The sequence below is a fragment of the Micromesistius poutassou genome (assembly GCF_964030765.1).
Source record: "Micromesistius poutassou genome assembly, chromosome: 16".
NCBI lineage: Eukaryota > Metazoa > Chordata > Actinopteri > Gadiformes > Gadidae > Micromesistius > Micromesistius poutassou.
In genome coordinates this window covers 2153627-2180618 of record NC_140286.1, presented here as the reverse complement: position 1 = coordinate 2180618, position 26992 = coordinate 2153627, and the positions used below count along the sequence as shown (strand labels likewise).

Sequence of the window (26992 nt, the reverse complement as noted above, 5' to 3'; positions counted from 1 at the left end):
CTCCTCTCCTCCCTCTCCTCGCTCCCCGTCTCATCAGCCACGGCACCGGGGGGAGCGCTATCACGTTTTGGACTCCGGAGAGAGAAATGCCGTACCCTGGTGTTTTTTAAAATTATTCATTAGTTTTATTTATTTTATTGTAGTCGCAGTGATAGAGCTTCCAGGACGTGGGACTGGAGCGCTGTTTGGTGAGGACCCGGGATCGATGAACGCCGCGGTGCGTGTGTTAGTGTGTGGGTGTGTGTGTGTGTGTGTGTGTGTGTGTGTGTGTGTGTGTGCGTGTGTCTGTGTGAGTGTATGCATGCGTGTGTGTGTGTGTATGCATGCGTGTGTGTGTGTGTGTGTGTGTGTGTGTGTGTATGTACGCAATTGTGTGTGTATGCATGTTTGTGTGCCTATGTCTGTGTGTGTGTGTGTGTGTGTGTTTGTGTATGGTTCTGTGTGTGTGTGTGTGTGTGTGTGTGCGCCTGTGCGTATGTATGCGTGTGTGTGCGCCTGGCGAGTGTTTGTGTGCGTTTGTGTGAGTCTGTATGCGTGTGTGTGTGTGTGTGCTTTTGCGTGTGTTTACAACCCATTATACGGTGTGCTACACTGCGGAATCATCCATCCTGGACCCCAGCCATATCTGAGCACCGGAGGGATGGATGATTCTGCAGTGTGGCGCGGATCAATGATTCTCACAGCGTGGTGCAGCACGAGTCCTCCGGCTCTTCATCTTCTGTACCTGTGAGGGAGGAGGAGGTCAGGAGGGGATGCAAGTGGTGGTGGGTAGGTTTCAGGGAGGGGGTGTGGGGGGGGGGGGGGGGGGGGGGGGTGTCCATCAATAAATTCTTTCCATATACTTTCTCCGGCGGCTAAAGCCGCGACATGACAGCGTGGTGGACAGAGACGTGTGTAAGAACCCGCCCCAGCTTACGGCGTCCCCCCCCCCCCCCCCCCCTCACCTGCTCCTCGTTGATGCCCCCCCCCCCCCGCCCCCACACCCCCCGCGGCGGGGGCCAGGAGAGACTCTAGCGCCTCTAGAGGCTCACCCTGGGTGTTTACAAGACAGAGTGGACACATGTGACCTCCAACGCTCGCTCTGTGTGGATAGAAAAAACGACGGCAAGCTCATAGTGTGTGCGTGTATTAGTTTGTGAGTCTGTGTGTGTGTGTGTGTGTGTGTGTGTGTGTGTGTGTGTGTGTGTATCAGCGTATGTGAGTGTCTGAGAGAGAGAGAGAGAGTGTATGCCTGTGTGTGCGTGCTGGCATGCATGTTGTGTGTGTGTGTGTGTGTGTGTGTGTGTGTGTGTGTGTGTGTGTGTGTGTGTGTGTGTGTGTGTGTGTGTGTGTGTGTTATCAAGGTGTGCTGATAGTGGAAGGGCTTCAGGAGGTTTCAGGGGAACGGCAACAACAGCCACAACCCAAACATCCACAAGACACAGGTCGGAGAAAAAAGAGGAGAAAAGAAAGTAAAATAGATGAGAGGGAGAACAAGTAGAAGACACGAAGGAGGAGAGAAAGCACCTCTATAATGTACATTCTGTTCTTTCCTGGCCAGCTTCTCAAGGTTGTCAGTGTGTGTGTGTGTATGTGCGTGCGTGCGTGTGCGTGCATGCATGCGCGTGTGTGTGTGTGTGTGTGTGTGCTCACGTGTATGTGTGTGTGTGTGTGTGCACGGATGGTGGTGCCAGGCACAGCTTCTCCTCTGGCTGCTGTAGTGTTGACCCTGCCCTTGTGCATTCTAAGTGCACGTCTCCCCTCCCACTTTGGGCGCGGCTTGGCTGCTCTCTCTGTAGCAGTGCCGTGCGCAGCCACACACACACACACACACACACACACACACACACACACACACACACACACACACACACACAGAATGTAGACAGACACACACACACACACACACACACACACCCACATATGATGTAGACAAAGAGGGAGGAACAGACACACACGTCCGACTTACACACACACACACATCTCCACACAATACAATCTTTTATACTTACTTTTTGGGTTGAGACCAACAAACCGCATAAACCCTCCTTACTACAAATGAAACACGACTAGGGCTATCTCGTTGTTGTCAATGGGAAGGTGAACCGTCGTTACGTCATTGTGTTCCGAGCGGGTCATCGTGGTAACAATGGAGTCCTAAGCGTAGGAGGGTTGCTGAGCGTTTGTGCCTGTCATTATTATTATGGAGCGGTCGCAGCGAATGGAATTCTGGTTAAAAGCGATTCTCCCTCCCCACTTGGTCCACCCCCTCACCCACTCACACGCGGGCTGACCTTTTTCTATGCTCTGTACGTATCCGAGGGATGACGAATATGGTGTGTAGGAAATAAATTGTGAATGGGTTAAGGTGTGTAAAGGAAGATTCCTGTGAATGTTTAACTCTTCTTTTAAGGCTCTCATGGGCTCTCTTTTGTCCAAAGTCGGGCCCTTTTTCCCTGATGCAAGACGTAGATGTTCATTGAGCCAGAGAGCGAGAGAGCGAGAGAGCGAGAGAGCGAGAGAGAGAGAGAGAGAGAGAGGGAGCTGTCCTTGCTAGCCTCAACAGCAACAGGGCCTGGTCATATCTTGCCACCAGCCCACTCTGTCTGTTCTGTCTCGCCCCCGCGCTTCCAAATGAATACAAATGCATGTTTTCCTTCTGAGCTAGCCTGCAAAATATGTTACCGAAAACAACGTTTTCAACTCTTAAAAGAAACAATCAGACACACACACACACACACATGCATACGCAGACGGACACAACACCAAAAAGGGGAAATTCTCGTGGACGTTGTCACTTTGAACCGAAATGAATGATTTTTCTCGTGCGCCTCGTATCTATTGCAAAAAGACCTCATTGGTTGAGAAAGTAGAGAAACAAACACAAATTGATTTGAATAAAATGTTCTTCGGGGCAGATGGACATTGCCTAACATGGTCCCAGCAGGAGTAAAAACAACAAACATTCGATTTTTCAACATTACGCGCAAACAGCAGCTTGTGTATAGTGAGCACCAGGTTTCACTGTACACTGAACTGAACGTCCATTAGAGAGATCCCCTCCGACCATTTGTCAATGCGCCACATATATAAATAGCGTGTATATAACAACTCATCTAATCTTCCTAAAAAACATTCCCAAAAGGCCATTTCCTCATTACTGTGGAATCCCGATGAAGCCTGACGCCAGGAACATGTCAGAAAATATAGGAAAGTTGAATAACATTGACCCTGGCTGCTTCTCAGTCGAACACGCTTGCTAATGTGTTTACAGTTAATCCTCGAGTCGTGTAGCAGTTCATAATAAAGCATTTGCAAACTCCCGGTTGTGAATACATGTAAATTAACAAACACATTTAAAAATATCATGACCCCATATTTCCAAAACAACTTTTTTTTTCAATGTTATGTGGAGCACTGCTGAATGTTGACATTTCTTAAGAAAGCAGCAACATGCTAGCCATCCATCTCCGTCAGCTGCGATGAGCGGGACGCCAGCCTTGGCTTACTCATTCTTAGCCAGACTGGCTCTCCCAGACCCCTAGATGTCTTGTGGGTCCTGCACCAGTGTTCTGAAGGCCCTGTCGCCCTAGTGTAAATCTCTGTCTAGCGGAGACCTGGGCTGACCTCCAGAGCTAGTCTTTGTTTGGCAGACGCCTAGGCCCCCCTTTAATCTGCTGAGGAGATAAATCCTTTGATGGACCTGGCCTGACTCAGTTGAAAGTGCTGCCCGGCCATCGCCGTAGATCACCCTAATACGCCATGTTTGATGTTGGGGGGGGGGGGGGGGGGGGCAGAGTGGTGGTGGGGGTGTGTGAGTGAGTGTGTGTGTGTTTGCATGTGTGTGTGTGTGTGTGTGTTTTGTATGTACGTCTGTGAGTGCGTATGTGTTTTGTGTGTGTGTGTGTGTGTGTGTGTGTGTGTGTGTGTGTGTGTGTGTGTGTGTGGGTGGGGGGGGGGGGGGGGGGGGGGGCTGTGTGTGGGGGGGGGTACTGGGGCACGCGGGTGGGCTGCAATGCCGATCCTTGAGTCATCAATCGTGATGTCATGACCACATAGCTGGACGACTCCATGCCCCCTGGTTCCTCCCCCCTACCGCACCCCCTCCTAGGTCGTGCTCACCCTAACCAGCATCCACCCACCTCCACCCAGCCTGGCCTCTTGACCAAACAGAGGTAGTTCCCCCCCCCCCCCCCCCCCCTAAATATCTGTCCAAACATAAACATAAACAGACAGACACCGACTGCTGTGTTTTTGGATTGAACAGCGAAATTTTGCATGTGTATGCAACATTACCATGTCTCACGATTTTCCAATTGAAATGTGAATCATGCTTTCTCCCTTAAGATAAAGTGTTATAGATAAGATAGACTCACAAACTCAATATCTTTGAAGAATTGAGCAGAGGTCTGGCAAAGGTCTGACATTCATTCGGAAGTATAATCCTGTTGTATATATTCATATTCGTCATCATGTCAATCCCTAATAAAATTTTGGTGCGTGTGTGAGCATGTGCGTGTGTGTGTGTGTGTGTGTGTGTGTGTGTGTGTGTGTGTGTGTGTGTGTGTGCGTGCGTGTGTGTGTGTGTGCGTGCGCGTGTGCGTGTGTGTGTGTGTGTGTGTGCGTGTGCGTGTGCACGCGTGTGTGTGTGTGTGTGTGACATTGAGTGAACTGAGGTGAACTTCAGGGAGCTCCTCAGATGTTCTTGATAAGACCCTGGCCCCCATTAAGACAAGCAGACCCATGAGAGAGAGAGGAAGAGAGAGAGAGAGAGAGAGAGAGAGAGAGAGAGAGAGAGAGACATATAGAGGGACAGAGAGAGAGAGAGAGAGGCCTTGCACACTCTCACTCTTATCTGAGCGGTCATCAGCAGCACATGAATAATCTGAGTACAGTGGTAATTTAGATAGATTTGATTCACCCCTGTGTTGACCGCTGCCCTCCATGCCTGATCGGTGATCATTAATAGGACAATGAGGTGATCAATAACAAGATAATGACATTTAGAGCTGGGGACAGAGATGATTACATTATACTGGCTTCAGAGGATGCGTGTGTGTTTGTGTGTGTGTGTGTGTGTGTGTGTGTGTGTGTGTGTGTGTGTGTGCATGTGCGCGCGTGTGTGTGTGTGTGTGTGTGTGTGTGTGTGTGTGTGTGTGTGCATATGTGTGTGTGTGTGTGTGTGTGTCTGTGTTTGTGTGTGTGTTAGCAATGCATGCCAAGTGTATATCTCAGCAAGACCAACTAGGGCCAGGCACAACAACACCCCTGAAATAGCACGGCAGGCATTTTAATTGCTCGACCCTGCAGTGGCTCACAATGTTTGGGATATAAAAGACAAAATGGCGAGAACTTTCCCAGGGTTCCCAGAAGCACACACACACCCACACACACAAGTGTGCATGCTCACACACACACACACACACACACACACACACACACACACACACACACACATATCTACTTTTCTCATTTTACTATCTTCTGTCCGTCATGGTAGTATTGATATTGCACATATTTAATATTGCGGCAGAATTTGCGCATAATCTAACTTATTGTGCTCCATTGTCTCCTATTTCACAGACCGGTTAGTGGGAGCAAATTTATGATGCACTGCACTCACTTGTTTCCTTTAATCACTGTGAAAGTAATAGCTGGAGTCGTGCGCATCCAGCATCACAATGAGGTGCCGGGGCACTTCATCTGCAGGAAACCCCGCACAAACACAGGAAGCCCGGCGCTTCTCAGCGAGGACCGGAGTCTGAAGTTGCTGCTCAGATTAACAGGAGTTCTCTCCCTCTCTGACACCTTTATTGTTTCCACAGTGTACACACAAACACGCACCTCTGCTTGATCAGCCTGTGTTATGTGCTAATTTATTCCATCAACGATAGCTGGCGGAAAATAGCGTCTTGATGACGACGCTACTTTGACTCTTGACGTCGGATATCAACATTGTTTTCTTCCTGACTGAGCAATTGTAGGCATTTGCGTTTTGTGGTTTGAGATCAATATGGAAACGTTAAATAATTTCCAGGACCATGTATCATCCGTGTAGGAGTCTCTATTAGGCGTCACGCATGATTAAAGGGTGACCTCATTAACCTCCTGGGCTCTGAACTGTGCAGGTGACATCATAGTGGAAGACTAATGTCGCTCAAAACACATGCAGATGAGAGCTCAACAAATCAACCGTGGCGTATTGTTTTTGTAGGCCTATTTGTTTAAACCTGTTTAAACAGTTTAGTTACCTAATGAATAGTAGCATAATTAATCGCCGTTTTTAATTAATCTAACCAATAGTGCGTTGCAAGATAATTATGCAATGCAGCTCAGAATGTTAACTCAGTAACAAAATAACATATTTATTCATAATGATACCTCGTCAATCGTGCTTCATTATATTATTATTTTTTACCTGAGTTTTTGATGAAACCATGACAGTTTATGGAAGTCGGGCAGAGATTGTAGGTCCAACAGCGGCATCTAGTGGGACATTTTTTTTATTTTATTTTTTTAATCTCGTGATATATAAGCTTAAATGTTTATAAAACAAACTTGCTGGAATAATTTACCTTGGGATACTTTTAGCTGTAATATGGTATATAAATGATAACTTTATGTTTTAAGGTCATTCTTTCTTATCCGTTTTTGTGTGTTATAGCAGAATCCATTCATTGCAAGAACACACCTTCTTTGATAGCAATAGGATTGACTTGAGAACGCCTGATTTACCTGCATAAACACGTTGACCATGCCACACATCGTTTGACCTGCTCAGATTTCGGGAAATAATATATTAAATAAGATAATTTGAAGATAACCGGTAATAAACCAAATGTCCTCTTTCATAATGGAACAGGTCTCCGCAGTTGTCTTTTATTCGAGGGGATTCAGCTGCAGTGAGTAGGCCTGTTGTTCATAGCAACTTGAACAAGCCATGGAAGCAATATACATCTCTCCAATATTTGCATGTTGCTGTAGTTGTGAAGAGAAGCCACTAGATGGCGTAACTCATTTCAAAAGATAACAGTGCAGCTGAACAGTGTTGTCAGCCAGATGGCGCAGTTAGCGAGCAGTGGAAGTAGAACATGCTGACTTGTGCACATATGAAAGCAAAGTCCATATTTTGATAATGGTTGACAATCAATTGTACATACACTGTTATTTTAGCAATATGACTATTATTATTCAATTTTAAATGTTTTTGCACAATATTGCACTTTGTCAAAAAGTAAATGTTAGTACATGTTTAGGCAACATTGTTCAAAAATACTTACAAATAATTAGAAAAGGCTGTTTCGCCCATTACCGTAATGACGGCGGATCCCTGTAGGCTACAGAATAGATGGGGGCGTGGGGGAGCGCGCAGGAAAAGAAAAAAACATGCTCCCTTCCCTGAGCGCCCATTGGTCCACATTTTTCCCTGTGCTGCCACAATACTGAACACACGTGACCTTCCTGTTTTTAGCCAGTTTAACGCATGTACTTTAAAGACAGACCACACTGACGTTAGCCAACACAAGCACGATCATCACTTTCTTAATGTCATCGAGGTAAGATCTCTGCTCGCGCTCTGACATCGCTGGGAGGTGGACCATGGCGGCTGCCACGAGCAGCAACACATCCACCACCACGCTCCAGATAAAGCATTCCAGCAGCGAACATACACGGAAACGCATAGATCCGAGGAGGAGACAAGCTGCGCTGTCTTTTCTCAGCAAGATCTCCTTGGACGGACGGCCAGTGCAAGATGATGCAGACATCCAAACCGAAGAGGACGATTCAATTGAGGGAAGGACTAGACAGAGCCTGGTTTCCCCAGAACGCTCAATGCATGCGGCGGATGCTGCTGCTGCCACCGGGGCAGGGGCAGCAGTGGCAGCGACCACGGCCACCCAGGCGCTCGCTAACCACGCTCTGCTTGCTACCAACCGAGCAAGTTTTGTGATGGGTCCCACTGCTTCCCCCGGGACGGAGTCGGACGGGGATGCGTTTGGGCCTTCCATATTCAGCTCACCCTTCTCTGCGGTCCCAGCCGCGGCTAGAGGGAGGCTGCAGACATACACTCAGGGGGTCCTACCTGCCTCCTTCTCCAGGCAGGGCGCCCCGAATTACAACCTGGAGAGCGGACAGATAGCCAACTCTGCAATAGAGCTGCAGAGGTCAAGGTAATGCGAACGGTCTCTGCAAACGTTTTGGTGTACTATGTGATGGGAAAGAGTTGTTGAGACACAATGATGGATAAACTGTTCTTCACAAATGACTAGGTATACTTTTCTTGCAGCTACATCATGTTGTTTTACAACATCATAGATTTTATTTATAGTTCATATTTTCAAAGATATATCTTTGTTTTTAACCAAGACAGGAGCAACAGCTGTGGAGCGGTAACCAAGTTCCCTGTACCACTGCAAAGCACACCTCGTCATTCAAACAATCTCTCTGTCTCTGTCTCTCATAGCTATGCTCACAGCCTATAAAAAAGTTATTTTGTCTCTGCTTGTTCTAAAAATGTGGCACACATCTGCCCCTACCCTGTAATGTAACACCCCCATAACACTGAACCTGATCAATACACTGTTGTGTGTGTGTGTGTGTGTGTGTGTGTGTGTGTGTGTGTGTGTGTGTGTGTGTGTGTGTGTGTGTGTGTGTGTGTCTTCATTATGCTATGGGTTTACTTGCCATTGAGAATGAAAGGGGGGGGGGGGGGGGGGTTGGCTGTCAGTTGCACTTGGCTAACAGTCCTCTTAATGTCCCAACCTACTGTCTGGCCTCTGGGTTAAACACACACACACACACACACACACACACACACACACACACACACACACACACACACACACACACACACACACACACACACACAGCTGAACATGAAGCTGCAACAATTAACATGCAGTGCTCCATTCGTTCTCTCCTTAACCCTAGAGCAGAACTAGCCCAGCCTCTAATACTCTTTCATAATCTCCCATTTACGATGTGATAAAGTTAATAGGGTTTTTTCCCGTGTCGTAACAAACCACAACAATCTTTGTTAATGCATAAAATAAACCCCAAAACAAAAGCAACGACACACGAAGGCTTAAGGTTTGGGTTATGGTTTATCATACATGTCTTATTCAGGTGCTCATTTAGAGCTGTTCTCCTGTGTGCTCCCAGGTAAGGAGAGCCAGTGAAAACAAAATGTACTGGTTTTGTGGAATGTGCTTTTTCTGGATGACGTCCATGCTGGCAGCAGGATCCTGGCGGGTTACCTATTGATGCTCCCACCGTTTTCCTCTCGCCTCGAGTGAGACACTAACAAGAAGTAGAGTCCTATTGTTTCAACGGAGCATGTCCATCCGCATGGAGAATGTAGAGTGGAGGTAACCTTCTTTTTTTACACTTTTTTCACACGGCCATGTTCCCACATGGCCGTGTGCTCCGGGCTTAACCCCTGCCCGGTACGGGACGGGGCAGGACAGGGTCACTGGCCTGCACAGTGGCCGGATTGTGTTCCCGGGTTCAATGGGTGAAGGGGAAAAAAAAAAAAAAAAAGCATTGAAAATGGTGTTTAAAAGGAGTTCATCCTGGCTGGGAACGACAGGATGCCCTGGCTTTCTGAGAAGCTTGCTGGCTCTCCCCTGTCTCCCACCCCTCCCCTATTTCCAGCCCTGGCTGTGTATTTCACTGTCCGCCGCTTCCTCTCCCAAGAGCGGCAGGGGCAACACAGACACACTCTGCTCTCAAGACTCCTTGGCCCCGTCTCCCCTGCTGCTCTTCAGGAAGTCACTCACTGCTCCTGAGTCGCTGCCAAGCCAAGGGGGGGAAAAAAGAGGAAAAAGTATTTCTCAGAGCTCACAAAGGCCTCGAGACTAGTTCTGATCCATCATATTGATGATGTGGTTGGCGCTAATCTCCAACTAATTTGAAAAATAACTGCTTTTCAGTTTGTTTTGTCTCAGGTTAATTTTGCCATTCAATGTTTAAAACTCCATCCCAACTCCGTCACAACTTCATGATACAGTCTTATATCAGACGGATAGAGGGATCACATTTCCTTTTCTTTAATCAGAACCCCTCCCACGACCTGGACGGCCCAGCGAGTCTCCTCACGTACACACTGTTTGCTTTTCACCGGCTCCAGGAAGCACCAGAAAAGCCCACAGTATTTTAACAAGGGTTAGGCTGCCTCAGCCTTACAGCACAGGAACCGCAGCCTCTGCCGCTGCCAGCATAATGCTGTTCTAGTGGTCTTTCAGAGCGTGTCTGGGCAATTGGATCACATCCTTCTGGGATATGGGGCTGATTGTTGTTCAGGTTGAGGTCATTGTTGGCATCACCACCAGGGTTATGTAAGAGAAGCTAATTTCTATTCCACGGGCTCCCGGTTGCCATAGCTGTCAGAAAATATTCCCGGTAAGAATACAGTGTTAGAAAGTCGGCATAATTAGAACCAGACCCTGACTTGGAGAAGAGACAGGGTGAGTACCCTGCTTGCCTGTATTCTGGCCTGTGGACTACTAGGCACAGTAACCCTGTCTTTTCCAAAAATCATGCACAGTTATCCTTTTCTCTAAATATAACCTTAACTTGGAAAAAACGTGCATACGTTTCATTTTTAGGGTGTGTTTATTTTGGGTCCGGTTCTGTACATTGGAATTATGCTCGTCATGTTATTAAAGGCAACACTCATTGAAATGCTTGAGCTAAATCATTGCCAGGATTTTGTTCCCATGTTTTGCCTCTGTGGGATCTGCATGTAATTGGAAAAATCTGGTTTCAGCCCCTGTCTCCTGTTCACCTTCTACTCTGAGGACAAGGAAGTTCTGCTTCTTTGTTGCACTTTGTGGCGCACTTTGTAGGCTTAGGTCTTCCATATACCTCAGACCTTTCAGATGGGGTCTCCTCCTCCTCCATTACAACCAGACCTAGTTTCTAGAGCCTTCTAAGATACTGGGCTAACCGCCTTAAGCAGAGGAAGGAGCAAAACCCCAAACACCCAGCCCACTTTATTCTGCTCTTCATTTACAGCGGCCGGATCAAAGGCCTCTCAGCGCATTAGCGTGCGTTTGTACTGGCCCCAACCTGCGCTTCTGTCACATGGAATTTAGTAATAGTCGGTGGATATCGTGAGGAATGTTTCAACTTGGATGTGGCTGTAACACACTCATTTAAGGTTGACTGCTCTACCAGACAAGTTTCCGCTCATTGTATGGGTAATGACAAAGTAACTGCAGCTTGAGAAATGTTAAGGACTACTTTGCCAATTTTTCCATGTTAGAAATGTATCTATAATACTATGTTTTAATGGTTTATGTGTAAATAGAACCGTAGAAACCTTAAGAAAAATGCAACATACATGTGTCCTTGATTGAGATCATGGATCCTAAGACATGTTTACCTCCTAAGGATTGTCAATGCAGGGGATCAATCACCTCCCCCTGTCTGACCTTTTAGACAGGGGTCCAACCCCAACATCATGACCTTCCTCTCATTCTGCTGCAGAGGAAAGATCGAGATCAGCTGCCTATCTTTCCCTTGGCTTGTCTAAAGCCTTCACCTGGAGGTAGGGCTTGGGGCTTATTTCCTTACTTGTGGTGCTCAGCCAAAGATCAGGGACTCGGGTACGTCTTACTGCAAGGTGTATCTCCTCTAACCCTCATTATCCAGCCCCAGAGTGCATTCATGAGCCTGTCTTTGTTTACCCCCCGAGAGACCCTCCAGAGAGGAGTCTTCTTCTCTTAATCCGTCCTCATATTTTCTGTCGTTCATTAACCGGCGCTCTCCAGCCTGCTGAGAGACAGCGGGGAGCGAGGGAGCGGAGGGGAGGGTTGTTGAAGTCAAGTGTCATTGTGCTGCAGACACCAACAGCATAATAACGCTCTGTTCAAGCCTGCCAGACGGGGTCCCAGTGTGTACAGTGGGTGAAGGGTGGTGCATGATACACACGTGTTCAGTGCCTTGTGTTTAGACCTCTACTGACTGCTGTGTGCTCAGCGGGGAAACGGGGACGTTTACTGATGCACGAGATTTAAAGATATGCGGTCAGGTTGTTTTGGGGGGGATTTTCATACCTGATTCAATTGGGTGTGTAATATACCTCACACGATTTAGGTGGTAATTGTGTGAAGCGTCAAGCTAGTCGGGACACGATTGGGCTGGAAGCCGGCAGCTGTGTTCACACAGGGGCTCTGATTCAGAGGTTCACGTCGAGTTAACGGAAGTGGGCCGTTGGTGGGCTGCGTGTGTTGAAACGGTGCTACATGAAAAGATTTCACGGGGCTGGTTCCTCATCCTCCTGCCCTCCCCGTCACCTCGGATGCCATGCTGTGGAAAGTACACTGTGGTCTTGCATAAAGGCTGTAGCACGATCTCAGAGTGATCATTGACCACACGAACACTCTGGGGGTTGATGGATTCACTGGTCTTAAACCAGACAATGCCAGCCAGCTGTAAATGAACCACACAGAAAGGTTGCATGGGGAATTAGAGTTAAACTTTTTTTGTACTGAATGTTCAAAAGGGATCAGGGAACAGGGCGCATCAGCACAGATTCATTACCTTCCAGTTCGTTATGTTCCATGAATGCGTGATCTGAGTAAATACGGTTGTTTGTGTTCAATGTGCTCAATGATTGGCCGAAGTACAGACCTCGGTGTTGAGACTGGATTGAGTGAAGTTTGACATGTTTTAACAGCCAGGGACGTGACCCATTGGGGGCCAAGATAGTATCTCACGGTTGTAGAGCCCGGCACAGAATGGTTGCATCCTGTGTTACATTTCAAGTGTTGCTTAAGTGCCTAATAAATCTAACAATGCATCAGCCTTATGCAGCCAAGTAAAGCTCATTACTTAAGCAGGAAAATCTAGAGATTTATGTAGAAATCTGTAGCTTTTTTCCCTTGTGTACTGATTCCATTTCATAAGTTAACTGACCTCTATTTGCTAACGGAAGGAATGTGTCGTTGAGTTGTTGTGACTAACTCCTGTCACTACAAGTCTTGATTTATGACGACCGTCTGATACACACCACGATGGCAAACTGCCCGCCTCAAGCTGTGTTTACTTGCTTTGCACATTGATCACAGTAAGTAGATAAGACATTGCCATATTAAGAATTGGTTTATGACATGCCAATTGTTTGACTTGTCCCAAAGGTTGGCCCTCATCACGATCTTTGGACAAACAGCAAACAGAGATTTTGGGGTTGATTTTATTGTTTTTTTCTGAAACGTTTCATCACCTCACCATCTTCTCCCTTTCTGCCCCAGACGGAGACTCATCTCCCAGCGCTCCTCCCTGGAGACCCTGGAGGACATTGCAGAGAACGCTCCCCTGCGCAGGTGACCGTCCCTCCACACAGCATGACTCACCTTGTGTCACAGAAAGGCTCCGCCCGCAACCCTCTTCCTAAAAGGCTCCTGACGTCACGCGTGTATCTTTTTTTTTTGTCTTGCTCCTCCAGATGCCGAACCCTATCGGGTTCACCGCGACCAAAGAGCTTCAAGAAGATCCACTTCATCAAGAACATGAGGCAACACGATATGCGCAATGGAAGGTATGGAGGCCAACAATGCCATGCTCCAGTCCATAACAAGGGCTCCCAGTGGATAATGGCTCGCTCCCCCGCCCATACCCACCCCCCCCCGCCCCCCTAACAAGTCGATGAACTGTAGTTTCACCGATTCTCAGATTACAAGGCAAATCTCAGTAGGCGAGCTTATCCTTTGTATTTGGTCATTACTACTAACAGATGAATTGTAATTAGTCATTTATGGAATGTTAAAGGTATTTATGAGTGCAGAGTAATTAGCTATTGATCCTTAGTGGGATAACAGATCCTGTCTATTAGATCCACATCAATGTAGGAACTCTTGGTTCCACCCTAAAAGTAACTTGAGTCATGTTCCGTCCCACAGTTCACCATAAACAAAATGCAGATATACCTGCAGAAAGTCACTTGTCAAATATAGTATTTATCATACTTTAATGGTTAATGATATATAAAAAAGAATTTTTTTTGGACAGGCCTCCAGCCAGTTATTTTTGTCCTTCTACTCACTGAATATTATTTTTAGCATTTGGTTTGTACAGCAAGAAGGATAATGTGGATAAGAGCCCAAAAAAGCACTTGTTATTATCAAATCTGTGGACCATGTGGTCAGGGCCATTTATTTAATTAATCCCTGTTCTGTCACCATGGCCTCAAATCCATTTGTTACTAAAGTGGATTGAAGGTAAACCGGATTTAGCGGTATCGCAGATGACCTGTGAGTGTAAACGTGATGTATTTATAGACTTTCTGACACTGTTGCACACAGTTATGCCCTCCTTTTGTGAGATGTGTTATGGTCTGGTTTTTATACAAAGTACAAAGCCTTTTTCTGAAATGAGCTCTAGAAAATGGCACAGTTTTCATCTGCCCACCCACACCTCTCCACGCCGTCCCACCTACAGTCACAATGCCACCTTCATGTTCAAGTTTCCCTTAGATTTTCTGTTTTCTACTGGATTCTGCTCTAGAACACCATCTCCCACTTAACCTGAACTCCTAAACAGCTAGATGTTTTAAGTAGCCTTATTTGCCTATTTTTTTTGTTTTTATAGGATAGTCCTTATCAGTGCCCGGAGATCCTTCTATAGTGTATTTTCTGTGCTGCCTTATCGAGATTGTAGCCAAGCAGGGTATGTATCCGACAGCATGCCATACTCTATATTTTTGTCTCCCGCCTGCACTCCCTCTCCCTTTTAATTTCCCCCGTCTTTATTTTTCCTCTTTGGATGTACTCTCCTGTAGCTGGTGATGCATTGTCAAGGGATGGTTGTGGCAGATGCTATTTAATTATAATATCCTGTCCTTTTGTAGTCCTAAAAAGTGGAAGTTGATTCCATCCATGTTAACTATTAAAAAAAAGTCTGTGGTGAACAAAGTCAATGGGGACTGAAAGAGCTGTTTTGTTTTACGATATTAATATACAGTCTGCTCGTGAAACTTGAAGCTTTAATAAGCCTTCCGCTGTTTGTGGTAGTTTAATTTAGCTTCTTGATAACATACTTGATGAAAGGCTTATTAAAGTTTAATTGTCAAGTAGCATTAATACTGTAAGATATGAATATAACAACATTTTACATTTCATTGACCTTTGTTAACCACAGCTAAGTGATCATTTGGTCAATCTAAATGAACGTCATTGGGAGGTCAAGGAATCATGGATCTAATTATTAGTTATTAGGACTACAAACGGTCAGGTTCTATGAATAACATTATCTACAACGGGGGTCTGCAATGGGCTGATGACGCTTGATTCTATGTTTGTGAATATTACCGCTAATCTACAAACATTCGTAGACGCTTATTGCTTCTCTTTTGTTTTTCCCCTCGATTTTTGGCTCGGGCAACTTTCCGATATCCAGCAGCGTTTTTTTTCCTTCCAGTTGACTCGTTTTTGTCAGTCACTGCCGCCGGCTTCGCTGTTATCCCCGCCCCTACCCCCCCCCCCCCCATAACGTAACCCAACGGTCACTGACAACAATCTTACCCCTAGCGCTCCTCACCTCAAGATGTGCTTCGTCCTGATATGCTGTATGTCAATGTGTGGTGGATCTGTTCAGAGACTACACACACACACGCACACACAACCAGCTGGTTTGACATTTACCACTGGTGTTTATTTCTCTGTGCCTGTTTAGATTACACATTTCTTGGCAAGCTGAAGGGGACACTTTTGAAGCTAATCTGTCTGTGAAGATTGTTCCGTTTCTTTTCATTTTTCATGATGCGCAGAGGGTGGCTTCATTCTTTTGTGGGATCCACAAAGCCAGCCAAAACAGTGGAGGGTCAAGGGTTAACGAAGCCCCCTCCAGTGATATCTCTCAGACTGACGGCTCAATCTCGCTAATTAACAGTTTACAGTTGGCTGCCTGACACCGGATGGCTCGGGCCAATGTTTGTGTCACGATGAAACGATTCAGTCACAGTAGCCGTCATCTCTCGTGGACTGCTTCACATGCAGCAGTTCATTTAGTTCCCGCACAGTGATGCTGACAACAAAGATGTTTATCCGGTGTTATTGAATACTCCCACGGCCCCGTCATGGTGATCACTTATACCTCTCACTCCTGTCCTGATTTCAGATTTCCGTTATTTTTATAAGTAGCGCAGTCCTCTGGAGTGCCGCCTCAGTTAGTAGGTTGAATCCTCAGCAGCCCAACCGTGCTCCCGTTTCTAGACCCCGTACTCCTAACCAGACCGTCCCAGATCTGTTTCTCATCGGCTCAAAGTCTATCGTAGACTTTCGCTAAATCATTTTGAGCTATTGACAATAAATATATATATATATAAATGTATACATAACATAATGATTTAAATACGATCTATATAATAAAACAGCAGAGCCTTTGAGCTCTTGGGTTGAACCGTCGGTGAATGAGCGCCGTTCTTGGACGGTAGCACTAAGACTAACACGGGAATGTGTGAAGCCAGCGGTTGTTTGTTCTGCATGCAGCCGGGCCTCCCCCCCCCCCCTCCCCCCTCCCCCCCCATCTCTCCGTCCCACAGGCTGATGGCTGAATGTTTATGTATGTTTCTGGCCGGACTTTAAAAGGGGTCGACCAAAAAAAAACGACGGAGCTTTTAGCCTCCCTTTCATTTCCTTTTTTTTTTTTTTTGTGGTTCCTTTTTTTAGATCTCCTCTTTCATGTCTCTGTCTTTCATGGACGGTGTTTTTTTTATGTGCTGATGGGTCTGCCGCCCGGGGATGTCCCCGTCTGTAGTGCGACCGCCAACAACGCGGGCCCCCGTGTCCCGGCTGAGGGCCCCCGTCTCACAGATAACACTGTTCCCATCGCAGAAGAACGGGGCCCGAATGCCACAACCACACACGCACATCGTTTTTTTTTGTTTTTTGTTTATGAATAAGCTTTAAAGAAATGTCAACACATAGAAGTAAAGTATTAAATAGACCAGTCGGCTGAACACAGAAGAGTAGTACACACAAGTCTGTGACAAAGCCCTGCTAACTCTAGGGGAAGATAAGGTCCTTGACCTCCGTTCCCTTACATCCCATGTCTGGCCCACAGAGACTTTACTCAAACAAGGCCCTGCCAGCTGTTGCTCCAGCAGCGCTGTTGATGCACTCAATGGTAACCGCGTGAAAACCTCCCATGCTAGCATGGCATTTCATGCACTGTCGTCAAGCTGCAGGAGAGCTCAGCCCGAAGCCATGATCTCCTCCTAGCATCTCCTCCACCCCCCCCCCCTTCCCTGCATGAACTGGGCCAAAGGAAGTGTGTGGGTGTGTGTGTGTGTGTGTGTGTGTGTGTGGTCTTCCATTTGGAGGGTGAGACGACTCGCAAAGCCTCGCAAAGGGACATGATCTGTAACACCCGAGGGTGCTGTGGGGTCCTGGGGAGCTCTAAAGGGTGCTGTGGGGTCCTGGGGAGCTCTAAAGGGTGCTGTGGGGTCCTGGGGGAGCTCTAAAGGGTGCTGTGCCCGACAGGGACGTGAAGCTGGAGGGCGGGCGGCAGCGGCACCCGTCGGGGGGGGTCAGCGCCAAGGAGATGGTGATCGGGCTGGAGGGGGTGGAGCTAGGAGCCGACGGGAAGGTGAGGAGCCCGCCATCAATCCGGCAATGACCTCGCCTCTTTAAATCTCCTCGGTGCCTCTAGTCCCCTCTGGCTCCCTTGTGACTCTAACTCCATGCCCCCCCGCCCACAGACGGTGTCCTACACGCAGTTCATGTACCCCACCAACGTCCTGGGCGGCCGCAGGAACACCATCGACTCCACCTCGTCCTTCTCCCAGTCCCGCAACGCCAGCCACCGCAGCCTGAGCCTGGCCCGCGCCAACAGCAACCAGAGCAGCCTGGACACGGGTGAGCTGCACGGGCTGGTCTGCGGGGGTTAGACTACAGGGGTTAGTCTATAGGGGTTGGTCTGGTGTATAGGGGTTGGTCTGGTGTATAGGGGTTGGTCTAGTCTATGGTGGTCTATGGGGGTTAGTCTTAACTCTAAGAGTTGGTCTACAGGGGGGTGAGTCTTCTCTATAGGGGGTAGTCTAACTCTAAGGGTTCTATAGGTGTAAGTCAGTAGATTCTACAGGGGCTAAGTCTAGTCCACAGGGAGTTAGTTGACTCTATAGGGGTTAGTGTCTAGGGTAGTATATTGGGATTAGTCTACAGGGTTAGCCCTCCGAAGGCTCTTCTTGGTCCTGTTTTTAATTTAACCCATTAATCTCCAGGAGTAGAATGTACTTTATCAAGACAAAATTAGAACAATTGGAACGTGCTCATTTTTTATTCCATTTTTTTTTTATTGTATTCACTGGGATGTTGATTTTTTTTGAGCCCACTGCTTATTCTCCAGACACATTTGAATATTGTTATTGCACAGCAGATGATCGCTCCAGTAAGGTTTTGTTTGTTTTTGACCTTGAATGTTTGGTTTGTGTTATGCAAGCTCTAAGCGAGGCTGGCTCACCAACTTTATTTTCCTCCTTGCTTCAAACACTTCGAGTTAGTTTTTCTTCAGCTGTTGAAATCATCAGAATTCAAGACTACATAAACATAACAAGATGGCCGTACATAAATGTTATCATGATGAAGGCTACAATATATATTTTGTCTTCATTTATATTGTCTGAATCATATTACAAATCATGCAATGCAACCTCAGGAGTCCATCAGTGCTTCAACCCAAAAGTCCCAGAATAGACTTAAATTGTTTTTCCAAAATAATATCCATAACAACGTAGCTAAAATAAACAAAGATGGCTTGGCACTGGGCTTGCCAGCATGTGACTATTACAAATAGCGGAACACACAGACGCAATGCTTACTGCGTTTATTCAACACAGTACTCCCATTTACACGGTAGGGATCCGTTTCAAAATGTTGATTCAATGTGTCACAGCCGCTTCAGTTTAGCTTTTTTCATCCTTTTTCATAAATATTCTTAGCCTTGCGCGGCACAACTGGTTCTGCTTTTCAAGAACATTGCAAGAGGGCCGTTTGACACCCAGCTTGGGGGGGGGGGGGGGGCAGCCAGGCTTAGAAATGTACACGCACTGTATTGGAGAAAAGTACCATACACAGTATTGACCGGCCTTTACTAGCTTTGTATAGAACAAATCGCGCCCGCTGAATGGGATCGTTGGTCTGATCTGTTGTGTTGTGCTGTGTTGTGTTGTGTTGTGTTGTGTGCGATCCCCATGCAGGCAACGACATGGGGGACCTCAGAGAGTACGACCCCAACCTGCTGGACGACCCCCAGTGGCCCTGTGGGAAGCACAAGCGAGTCCTCATCTTCCCCTCCTACATGGTGAGAACACTCTCGCCGCCAGCACACAAAACACCATCAGGACGAATAACAAAAACAGCCGCACACTGCAGCCACCCCCGCCGCCCCCGCCACCACCCCCGCCGCCCCCGCCCCTCCGGGAGGAGAACTGGAACGTTGTTTTGGTCGCAAACATTGTTTTTCAGCTCCAGATAAACGACCATATGTTGTGTGAATCCTAGTAGTTTTGGTTAGAGTTTTCCGCTGCTCCCATTCGGTCCCGACTGAATACAAGGTTGAGGAGGGAGGGGGTACCAACCCCCCCCCCCCCCCCCCCCCCCCTCTCTACACTGTGTGAAACGGCCTCCTGGGCCAGATCTACTGTTGGAGCACAGCCAGAACAGTCTGTCACACTACTTAAATCAATGAAGTCATTGGCCTCAGATATCTCTGTGTGTGTGTGTGTGTGTGTGTGTGTGTGTGTGTGTGTGTGTGTGTGTGTGTGTGTGTGTGTGTGTGTGTGTGTGTGTGTGTGTGTGTGTGTGTGTGTGTGTGTGTGTGTGTGTGTGTGTGTCACTCTCGCTGTCTGTCTGTCTGTCTCTGTCAGCTCCCACTTATTGTGCCATATGCCATGCATCACCTTGTTCCCTGACCTACCAGCTGCTGAGGCCTGTTAGCGGTGCCTCATTCTTCAGCCGTGACTGGAAGTATACTCCTTTTTTTCCGAGTTGAATAAATCTTTTTTTTTTTTCCGAAAAGAATGTTCGTTGTGGCTTTGTTTTGCTTTTGGTGAGCGGGAAGGGAGGTTTACAGACGACAGACTCATTCTTTGCCCGGCAGTGTTGTTCTTACGGAGACTGGCAGAGTACACACACAGAGAGGTACAGAGCAGGGCCGCGCTTGGCCCATTCAAGGCCAGACTGTGTTTTCCTTCCCTGCCCCCGTATGGAGTCCCAGCATCCACAGCGCTGCTGCCGGGACAATAGCTTTTGTGTTCCCGCTACAGGAATGCTACAAGTCCTTTTTTGAACGCTTCACTCCAGGGGAGCGATTCAAAACACAGAGTTGTTATTGAAACGCGTGTCGTGCCAAAGTTGTGCAAGCTAAATATTTGGCGTTTTCTCCCCTCCGCACTCTGCATGCCAGGCAGACAATAGACGGGGTCATCTGTTGACTCCATGTACGGCGCGGTTCCCTCTGAACGCCGGCCTCACAGTCTGTGTGCAGAAAGGGCGGCGCGTGTTACTTTTTATTAAATATTCGTTTGATGTTTTATAACGCATGCAAATACACGAGCAAATATTTGGGAGATGGTTTTCATCAGCTTATTTGTGGGATTTTGAAGCACCCATTGATACTAATAAGTCCTAGGTCATACTTTATGACCAAAAGCCTGTTGTGCAGAATAGACCCAAAGTCCCAATCAATTGATGTTAAATCCTCACAAACTCCCAATCCCAGATGTCCACCAAACTGAACAAAAACAATAGCCCAACAACACCGTGAGGCCCCATTCTCCGTAGACAGAACAACACCCGATCACAGCTATTGGGTGTCCCCGGGTACATTTCCAGCCTCCCAGTTTCCTCCTGCCTCCTATTGGTCAGTGTGAGGGCGGAACGTATCCCCGGAACGCAGCGTCCATCTTCTCACCCTATCACGAGTGGGGAGGGGTGAAAGAGGAGGGCCCCCCCCCCCTTGTGACCCCTGACCCCCCCGTGTCTCGTGTTCCCCTCTCTCCTCCAGACCACGGTGATCGAGTACGTGAAACCCTCGGACCTCAAGAAGGACATGAACGAGACCTTCAAGGAGAAGTTCCCTCACATCCGGCTGACGCTCAGCAAAATCCGGAGGTAAAGAAATAAACCCGGAGGCGTGGTGCGACCCGAGTGCTGTCGTACTACCTGTCGTACTACCTGTCGTACTACCCGCATGGCCCGCATCGCTGGCTGTTTGTTTGGTTGATTGGATGCATAAAGCACTGTTGCATAACCACCACCCCGCCACCCCCCCCCCCCCCGCCGCCCCCGTCCCCCGACATGCTAGTTGGGGACAGGTCGGTTGATTGGACATGTAAAGCCATGCTATTCGTCTCATATTGCCTGCTCCCAGCAAGCTGCAGCAGGTTCACTGGTTGTGAAGTGGAGTGGTTGTGTTGGCCTGCATGTGCAAGGCAATACCTGTCTTGCCAGTAGATAGAAAAATCAGTTATATGTCATTTATTCCTGAGAATGTCCACATCATCACGTGTCGTCTCCCCCCGCTCCTCCATGCAGTCTGAAGCGGGAGATCAGGAAGCTGGCGCAGGACGAGTGTGGCTACGGCGAGCCCACGGTGGCCATGGCGTTCGTCTACTTTGAGAAGCTGGTGCTGCAGGGGAAGCTCAACAAGCAGAACCGCAAGCTGTGCGCCGGCGCCTGCCTCCTGCTGGCCGCCAAGATCGGCGGCGACCTCAAGAAGCACGAGGTCAAGCACCTGATCGACGTGAGTCTCCCGTCCGCCGGAGGGCCTCTGTTCAGCGGGCCTCTGTTAAGCAGAAACGTTGTTCCTTGGTGGTATTTCCAAATCGAAATTCCGATTCCAATTCCAAATTGAAGGGGCCCTATTTAGGATGTTGATTATCCATTAGAATTCATTTTAAATCCTATGACATCACATGGTCCACTATTAGGGGGCGGAGTCTGAAATGTCTTGTACTGGCTGATCAACAGGATTATGCAGGCCCTTTAATGGTTATAGAGCGATCACAATGAATGTGTTGCTGCAACTCTTTGATGATGTTTAATTAATAATCATACTAATGATATGTTCCAACTTCTTTCAGAAACTGGAAGAGAAGTTCAGGGTGAACCGCCGGGAGCTGATAGCCTTTGAGTTCCCGGTGCTGGTGGCCCTGGAGTTCAACCTGCACCTGCCGGAGCACGAGGTCATGCCTCACTTCAGACGCCTCGTCCAGACGTCCTAACGCTGGCGTGCCGTCGGGACGGGGGGGGCGGGGCGGCCGGCTAGGCTCTCCTCCTCCTCCTGATCTCCACTCCAATCATCTCACATCATCTCAGATCATTCACGCCACGCTGGCCTTTCCTCTCCGAGACCTGAAATCTGCCAAAGTGACTCACTCTTAAATTGTTTTTCGGGGACGTCCTTTCGACATTTTATTCTGTGTTTCCTGCACGAGTCGTGCACAGTCCTCGAAGTTTGAAGGCTTCGACCGGTTGATTTTTTTTATTTTTCTTCATTGTGATTTTTTTTCTAGTTTGTGGTTTTTGGATCGCAGCTCTCACATTTTTCAGCCACTAAGAGGTCTCTTAGCGATGCTTTGGCAAAGGGTTGTCAAAGGAAAAACTTTCCGATGTAACATTTCTTCATATTTTTTCACTAGTGTCCTGTTCATGAATGTCATGATCATTGCCTTTTGACGAGCATGACTTTATGACCGCAGCAGCCTCTTTAGCAATTGGTTTTGGCTGGATTTGTACTATCTACTCTTGTACTATCTCTATAGAACATTCTCTATAGAAAATGTGTCGCTCAACCACACCCCCCCCTCCCCAATCACTACAAGTGCACTCCTGGAAGATTATGGGGACAGGGAAGAGGGGATACGTTTTCATCCTCTTATTTTTGGAACCAATCTGGAAAAAATGAGTCATGTGACCATACTTTGTATGATTTATTATTTTCTATCGCCCCCCCTTCTTTTTTCTTTACAGACCACTATCTGCATGGGATCTGACTTTTGAAAGTACTTGTGAACTTGATGGGTGGGGGGGGTGGGGAGATTGTTGTTGTATCTACAACATACAAAGTATTGGATTTGTTTTCTAATTGTAAAATGTTTTGCTTTGGAACTCTACTAACCAGAAAGTTGTACTTTAAGCGTGCTATTTCCCATGCTCTATGTTAGAGTGTATTCCCAGCACTGGAACAGTGCATCGTTGGGGGTCAGAACAGAAAAGTACGAAAGATGTATTAACCAATGATCACTAATTGGTTTTCGGTGTGACGTCGGTGGATTGGTGCCGCCGATCAAGGCTCTACCAACATGTCTCCGCTGCACGCGGGTGTGGTTCACACAAAGCACTCTGGCCCCACCTGTAGCAGGGGTGAAAGGGAACGAAGGCATCTCCCCACATTGTATGAATATAGTGTCATACTTTGGAACCTAACTTGAATTTGTTATTTCATACATAAAGCTCGGGAAGGCAACTTTTTTTTTTTTTTTTTTAAACCAGCCAGAGTACATACGATTTCTAAAGTATTCAAGCAAAAACATCCCAACCCTCCTTTCAGGCCTCAAGCCAAAGCCCCTCCCCCAAAACACAGAAGGTGTACTACCTACTATGACCAGTGGTCAGCTGGAGGACGGGTCTACGAGGGAGCGCTGGGGAGCGCAGAGCATCGTTGTCATCACTAACTATATTGCTAGCCGACTAGCTTGCTAGCTTTAGCAATAGGTCTGCCTAGCCTTGTGGAAGGCTCTGGTCATGAGCAATGAGTGCATGGGCAGAGTGTGCGCAGGTCGCTAAGTATTTACAGACTGACAGGTAGGCCGCCCAGTCATGTCATTTGGGACAAATTAAGTGATTGGACGGGCTTATTACAGACGTGTGACAGCCACACTTTTCTTTTTCTCTTAGTCAGAATTTGATTCATTGATTGAAAAAGAAAGAAATGTTTCTAAAATACATGGCCTACCCTTGCTTTAAAGGTCCCCTTGATTACCACCAGGTGTGATGTTGATTGGCCGATTAGTACGTCCACCCTTTTGTGACATCACCGGTGGTAAAATAGGGGTCATTTAAAGGTGCAGTGTGTTGAATTAAGTGGGATCTTACTGGATGGCCTTGGCAGAAATGGAATATAATGTTCATAAGTATGTCTTTATTAGTGTTTGAGCGTTTGAATTATGAATCAATTTGTCCTGACCTTAAAATGAGCCTAAATAGGGAGTGGGTCCTATTCCAATTCCATGTGGCACCGCCATGTTTCTACAGTGGCTCAGGACGGACAAACATGGTAAACGTTATCACTAAAGCCGTACCACAACGTGGACGGTTAACAATAATAATCAAATATTAAAATAACTATGCATACGATTTACAATTCTATCAAGGAATCTCATCACCTGACACTCAGCTACTTGATGCTATTGTAGATGACATCATTTTATAAGTCTCTACTGGCCCTTTTAAGACCAGTAATCCACGTTAGCCCCGCCCACGTCGTTATAAAGGGAGGGGTGGTGGGGGATTCAGTTGGTTGTACTCTGCTACCTCACCGCTGGGTGCCACTAAATCATTCTCACTGCACCTTTTAAGAGAAGGAAAGAAATGCAACGTGACCAAAAATAATATGATTGATTGATTAATTGTTGCCTTTTTGGGGCTCTTTTTGTGGCATGATTTGTGGATGACGGCAGCTTGATTGAAAATGCTATTTGGTCTGAATCATGTAGCGTCTCAGAGAGAACCACTGAGTATTATGAGGCCTCTAGATCAGGAAAGATGGCCTACTTGAAATTGAAAATGATAACGTATTCATGATGGTGTATTTAAACATGAGCCAATGGGCTTCACTAAATTCAGATTCAAATTAGAATAGATTGCCAAGATTAAGGAGAATTATGGATGGCAAACTCAAAGATAACACTAATCACACACACACACACACACTTAAATTCTTCACTAGACAGCTCATGGACAACAACTCATGAGCTCATGTGTACGTTTGTAAATAATCTGCATTGCTTGTTCAATTAAAACAAAAGAGTCTTACGAAATATATGTTCAGTGTCTGTATGAATACACACGCACAAATGACCTAACCGCCCTGGCAGCTGCAGCGGGCAGTACAGTACACTCCCTGCTCTGTTAGGCCCTCTTCCCTCCATCAGCTGGAGCCCTCCAGGCCTGGTCATGATGTAAATGAGCTCAGTGCACGTGGCTCTGATGCAATCCGATATGGGTTGTTTCTCTCTGGGAGAGAGAGCGAGAGGGGGGGGGGGGGGGGGGAGAGAGAGAGGGACCTCTGCCTGACACGTAGCCAATGTAAACAAGGCCCACAGTCACGCCAGTCTCGTGCTGCCATCAAAACAAACCAGGCTGGTATAAGCGCGGGTTTTTTTTTTAGAGGCATACGTGGATGCTGAGCCCCCCCTTCCATTGACAGCCTAATTCCCCCCCCTTGACGCCTCATAAAGGGGCTTATTGATAGCCGGCACGCCCATCGATTGGAGCCCTCATTGTGAAAGTATGTGTGGCCTACCGTCCTATCATGCATTTAAAACAACATTCAGCTGAGATGGCAGTTTGCCTCTTACACACACACACACACATTCCCTTGCCCGCATGATACAGTGACTAAGGGCTGGTCACGTGGTCTGACCCAGCCCTCTCCTCTCCCGCTGTCTCTAGTCTCTCCTTCCATGGGGGTGTGTAAACAAACTCAGTGGTATAAGGTGGCCTGTGTGGCGTTTTAACGGCCAGGGCCGACGGTTCACCGCCAGTGCGTTTAGCACCAACGCACACTGCAGTAATGAGACATAATAAAAGGGAGTGGACCGTGCTCGTAGTTTAATATCAGCAGGAGCACAGAGAGAAGCTCTAATATAAACAGGAGTGAGTCGGAATCTGATAGGCACTTTAGAGTTCAGCCATTAGCGCACACTGTGTGTGTGTGTGTGTGTGTGTGTGTGTGTGTGTGTGTGTGTGTGTGTGTGTGTGTGTGTGTGTGTGTGTGTGTGTGTGTGTGTGTGTGAGTGTGAGAGAGAGTGAATGTGCTCGTGTGTGTGCGTTTCCATGGAAACCTCAATCCGGTGAGTGTTACATGTAACACCAGTGTTGCTAGTGAGGAGTTGACCCTTCGGGTGAACTCCAAAAAAATCGGATCCGGGCGCCATGTTTTCAGATGGTTATCCAATCCCTTTGTTCCATGCTAAGAGGCGATTTTGGAAGACAACCGACCCCGATGTAACAGAAAGCCAGTGACGCAGGACCTGACATTAAATGCCCTGTTAGCTTATTCATTGAAGGATCCTGTTGAATGGAAAAACGTTTCTACAGCTAAAGTAGTTTAGCTGTGTTTGCATACAGCATAGGCCTACAGAATATACAGTCATTCATTTATAACCCTAACTCTGGAAAGTTTGAGTAGTGCGCCAACTTGCTTCTCACTTGATCTTTTTTTGTGCCATTTCTGTCATGTTTATCCGATTTCTGTAATACAAAACAGTGAGATCACCTTTATCTATTGATTTTCACCGCTTTGGTGAGGTTTATCGGTTTAACTCTTCCAAACGTGAATCCTGGCTTTGGCCCACTTGAACTAATACATGTTGGAAAAATATTGGGATACAAATTAAAAATATATATAGTTTAACGTATTTCTGTCAAGTTTCTCCCATATCTCCTGTCAGATGTATCCAATCTCTCCCAAACCTGTAATAGCTTTGGCACACTTGAACCAAGACAGGGTGAACATAATTTACGTTGGGGTCTCCCCCTTTACATTTCTTTAATTATTTCCATTTCTGGTTTCTGCCATCTCTCCTGCATGTTCAGCTGAGCCCAACTTGCCCTCCAGTATTGGCACGTAGGAAAAAGTGAAGGTTTGGAAGAATACATTTTTAGGGACACAAAATAAAAACGGTAAAAGGGTAAATAGTTCAAAAACATACGGAAAGAGTATTAACTTACAAATAATCATAAATAATATTTTATAAAACACACAGTCAATTATGGCTTTGCAGATC

The 26992-nt window shown here is 47.0% G+C and overlaps 1 protein-coding gene across 2 annotated transcripts; it reads left to right on the top strand.

The window, feature by feature from the left end:
- The first annotated feature begins 7455 nt into the window (after positions 1 to 7455).
- On the top strand, positions 7456 to 25015 carry cables1 (Cdk5 and Abl enzyme substrate 1). 2 transcript variants are annotated; one of them, XM_084481178.1, is made up of 10 exons: positions 7456 to 8150; positions 13236 to 13307; positions 13430 to 13522; positions 14572 to 14649; positions 17463 to 17568; positions 17681 to 17837; positions 19178 to 19281; positions 20986 to 21092; positions 21516 to 21723; positions 22064 to 25015. In XM_084481178.1, the coding sequence occupies exons 1-10, from the start codon at positions 7579 to 7581 to the stop codon at positions 22202 to 22204; spliced, it is 1638 nt and encodes a 545-aa protein (XP_084337304.1). In that variant the 5' UTR covers positions 7456 to 7578; the 3' UTR covers positions 22205 to 25015. The 2 variants fall into 2 exon arrangements, with proteins under 2 accessions (XP_084337304.1, XP_084337305.1); XM_084481179.1 differs by lacking the exon at positions 14572 to 14649.
- Positions 25016 to 26992: the final 1977 nt, after the last annotated feature.

Excerpts from the sequence above, each read along its gene's own strand:
- cables1 (XM_084481178.1), top strand. The coding sequence starts at position 7,579 with ATGGCGGCTGCCACGAGCAGCAACACATCCACCACCACGCTCCAGATA. Across the intron at positions 13,523-14,571 it reads CACGATATGCGCAATGGAAG|GATAGTCCTTATCAGTGCCC; the intron begins GTATGGAGGCCA and ends TTGTTTTTATAG. Across the intron at positions 21,093-21,515 it reads ACGCTCAGCAAAATCCGGAG|TCTGAAGCGGGAGATCAGGA; the intron begins GTAAAGAAATAA and ends TCCTCCATGCAG.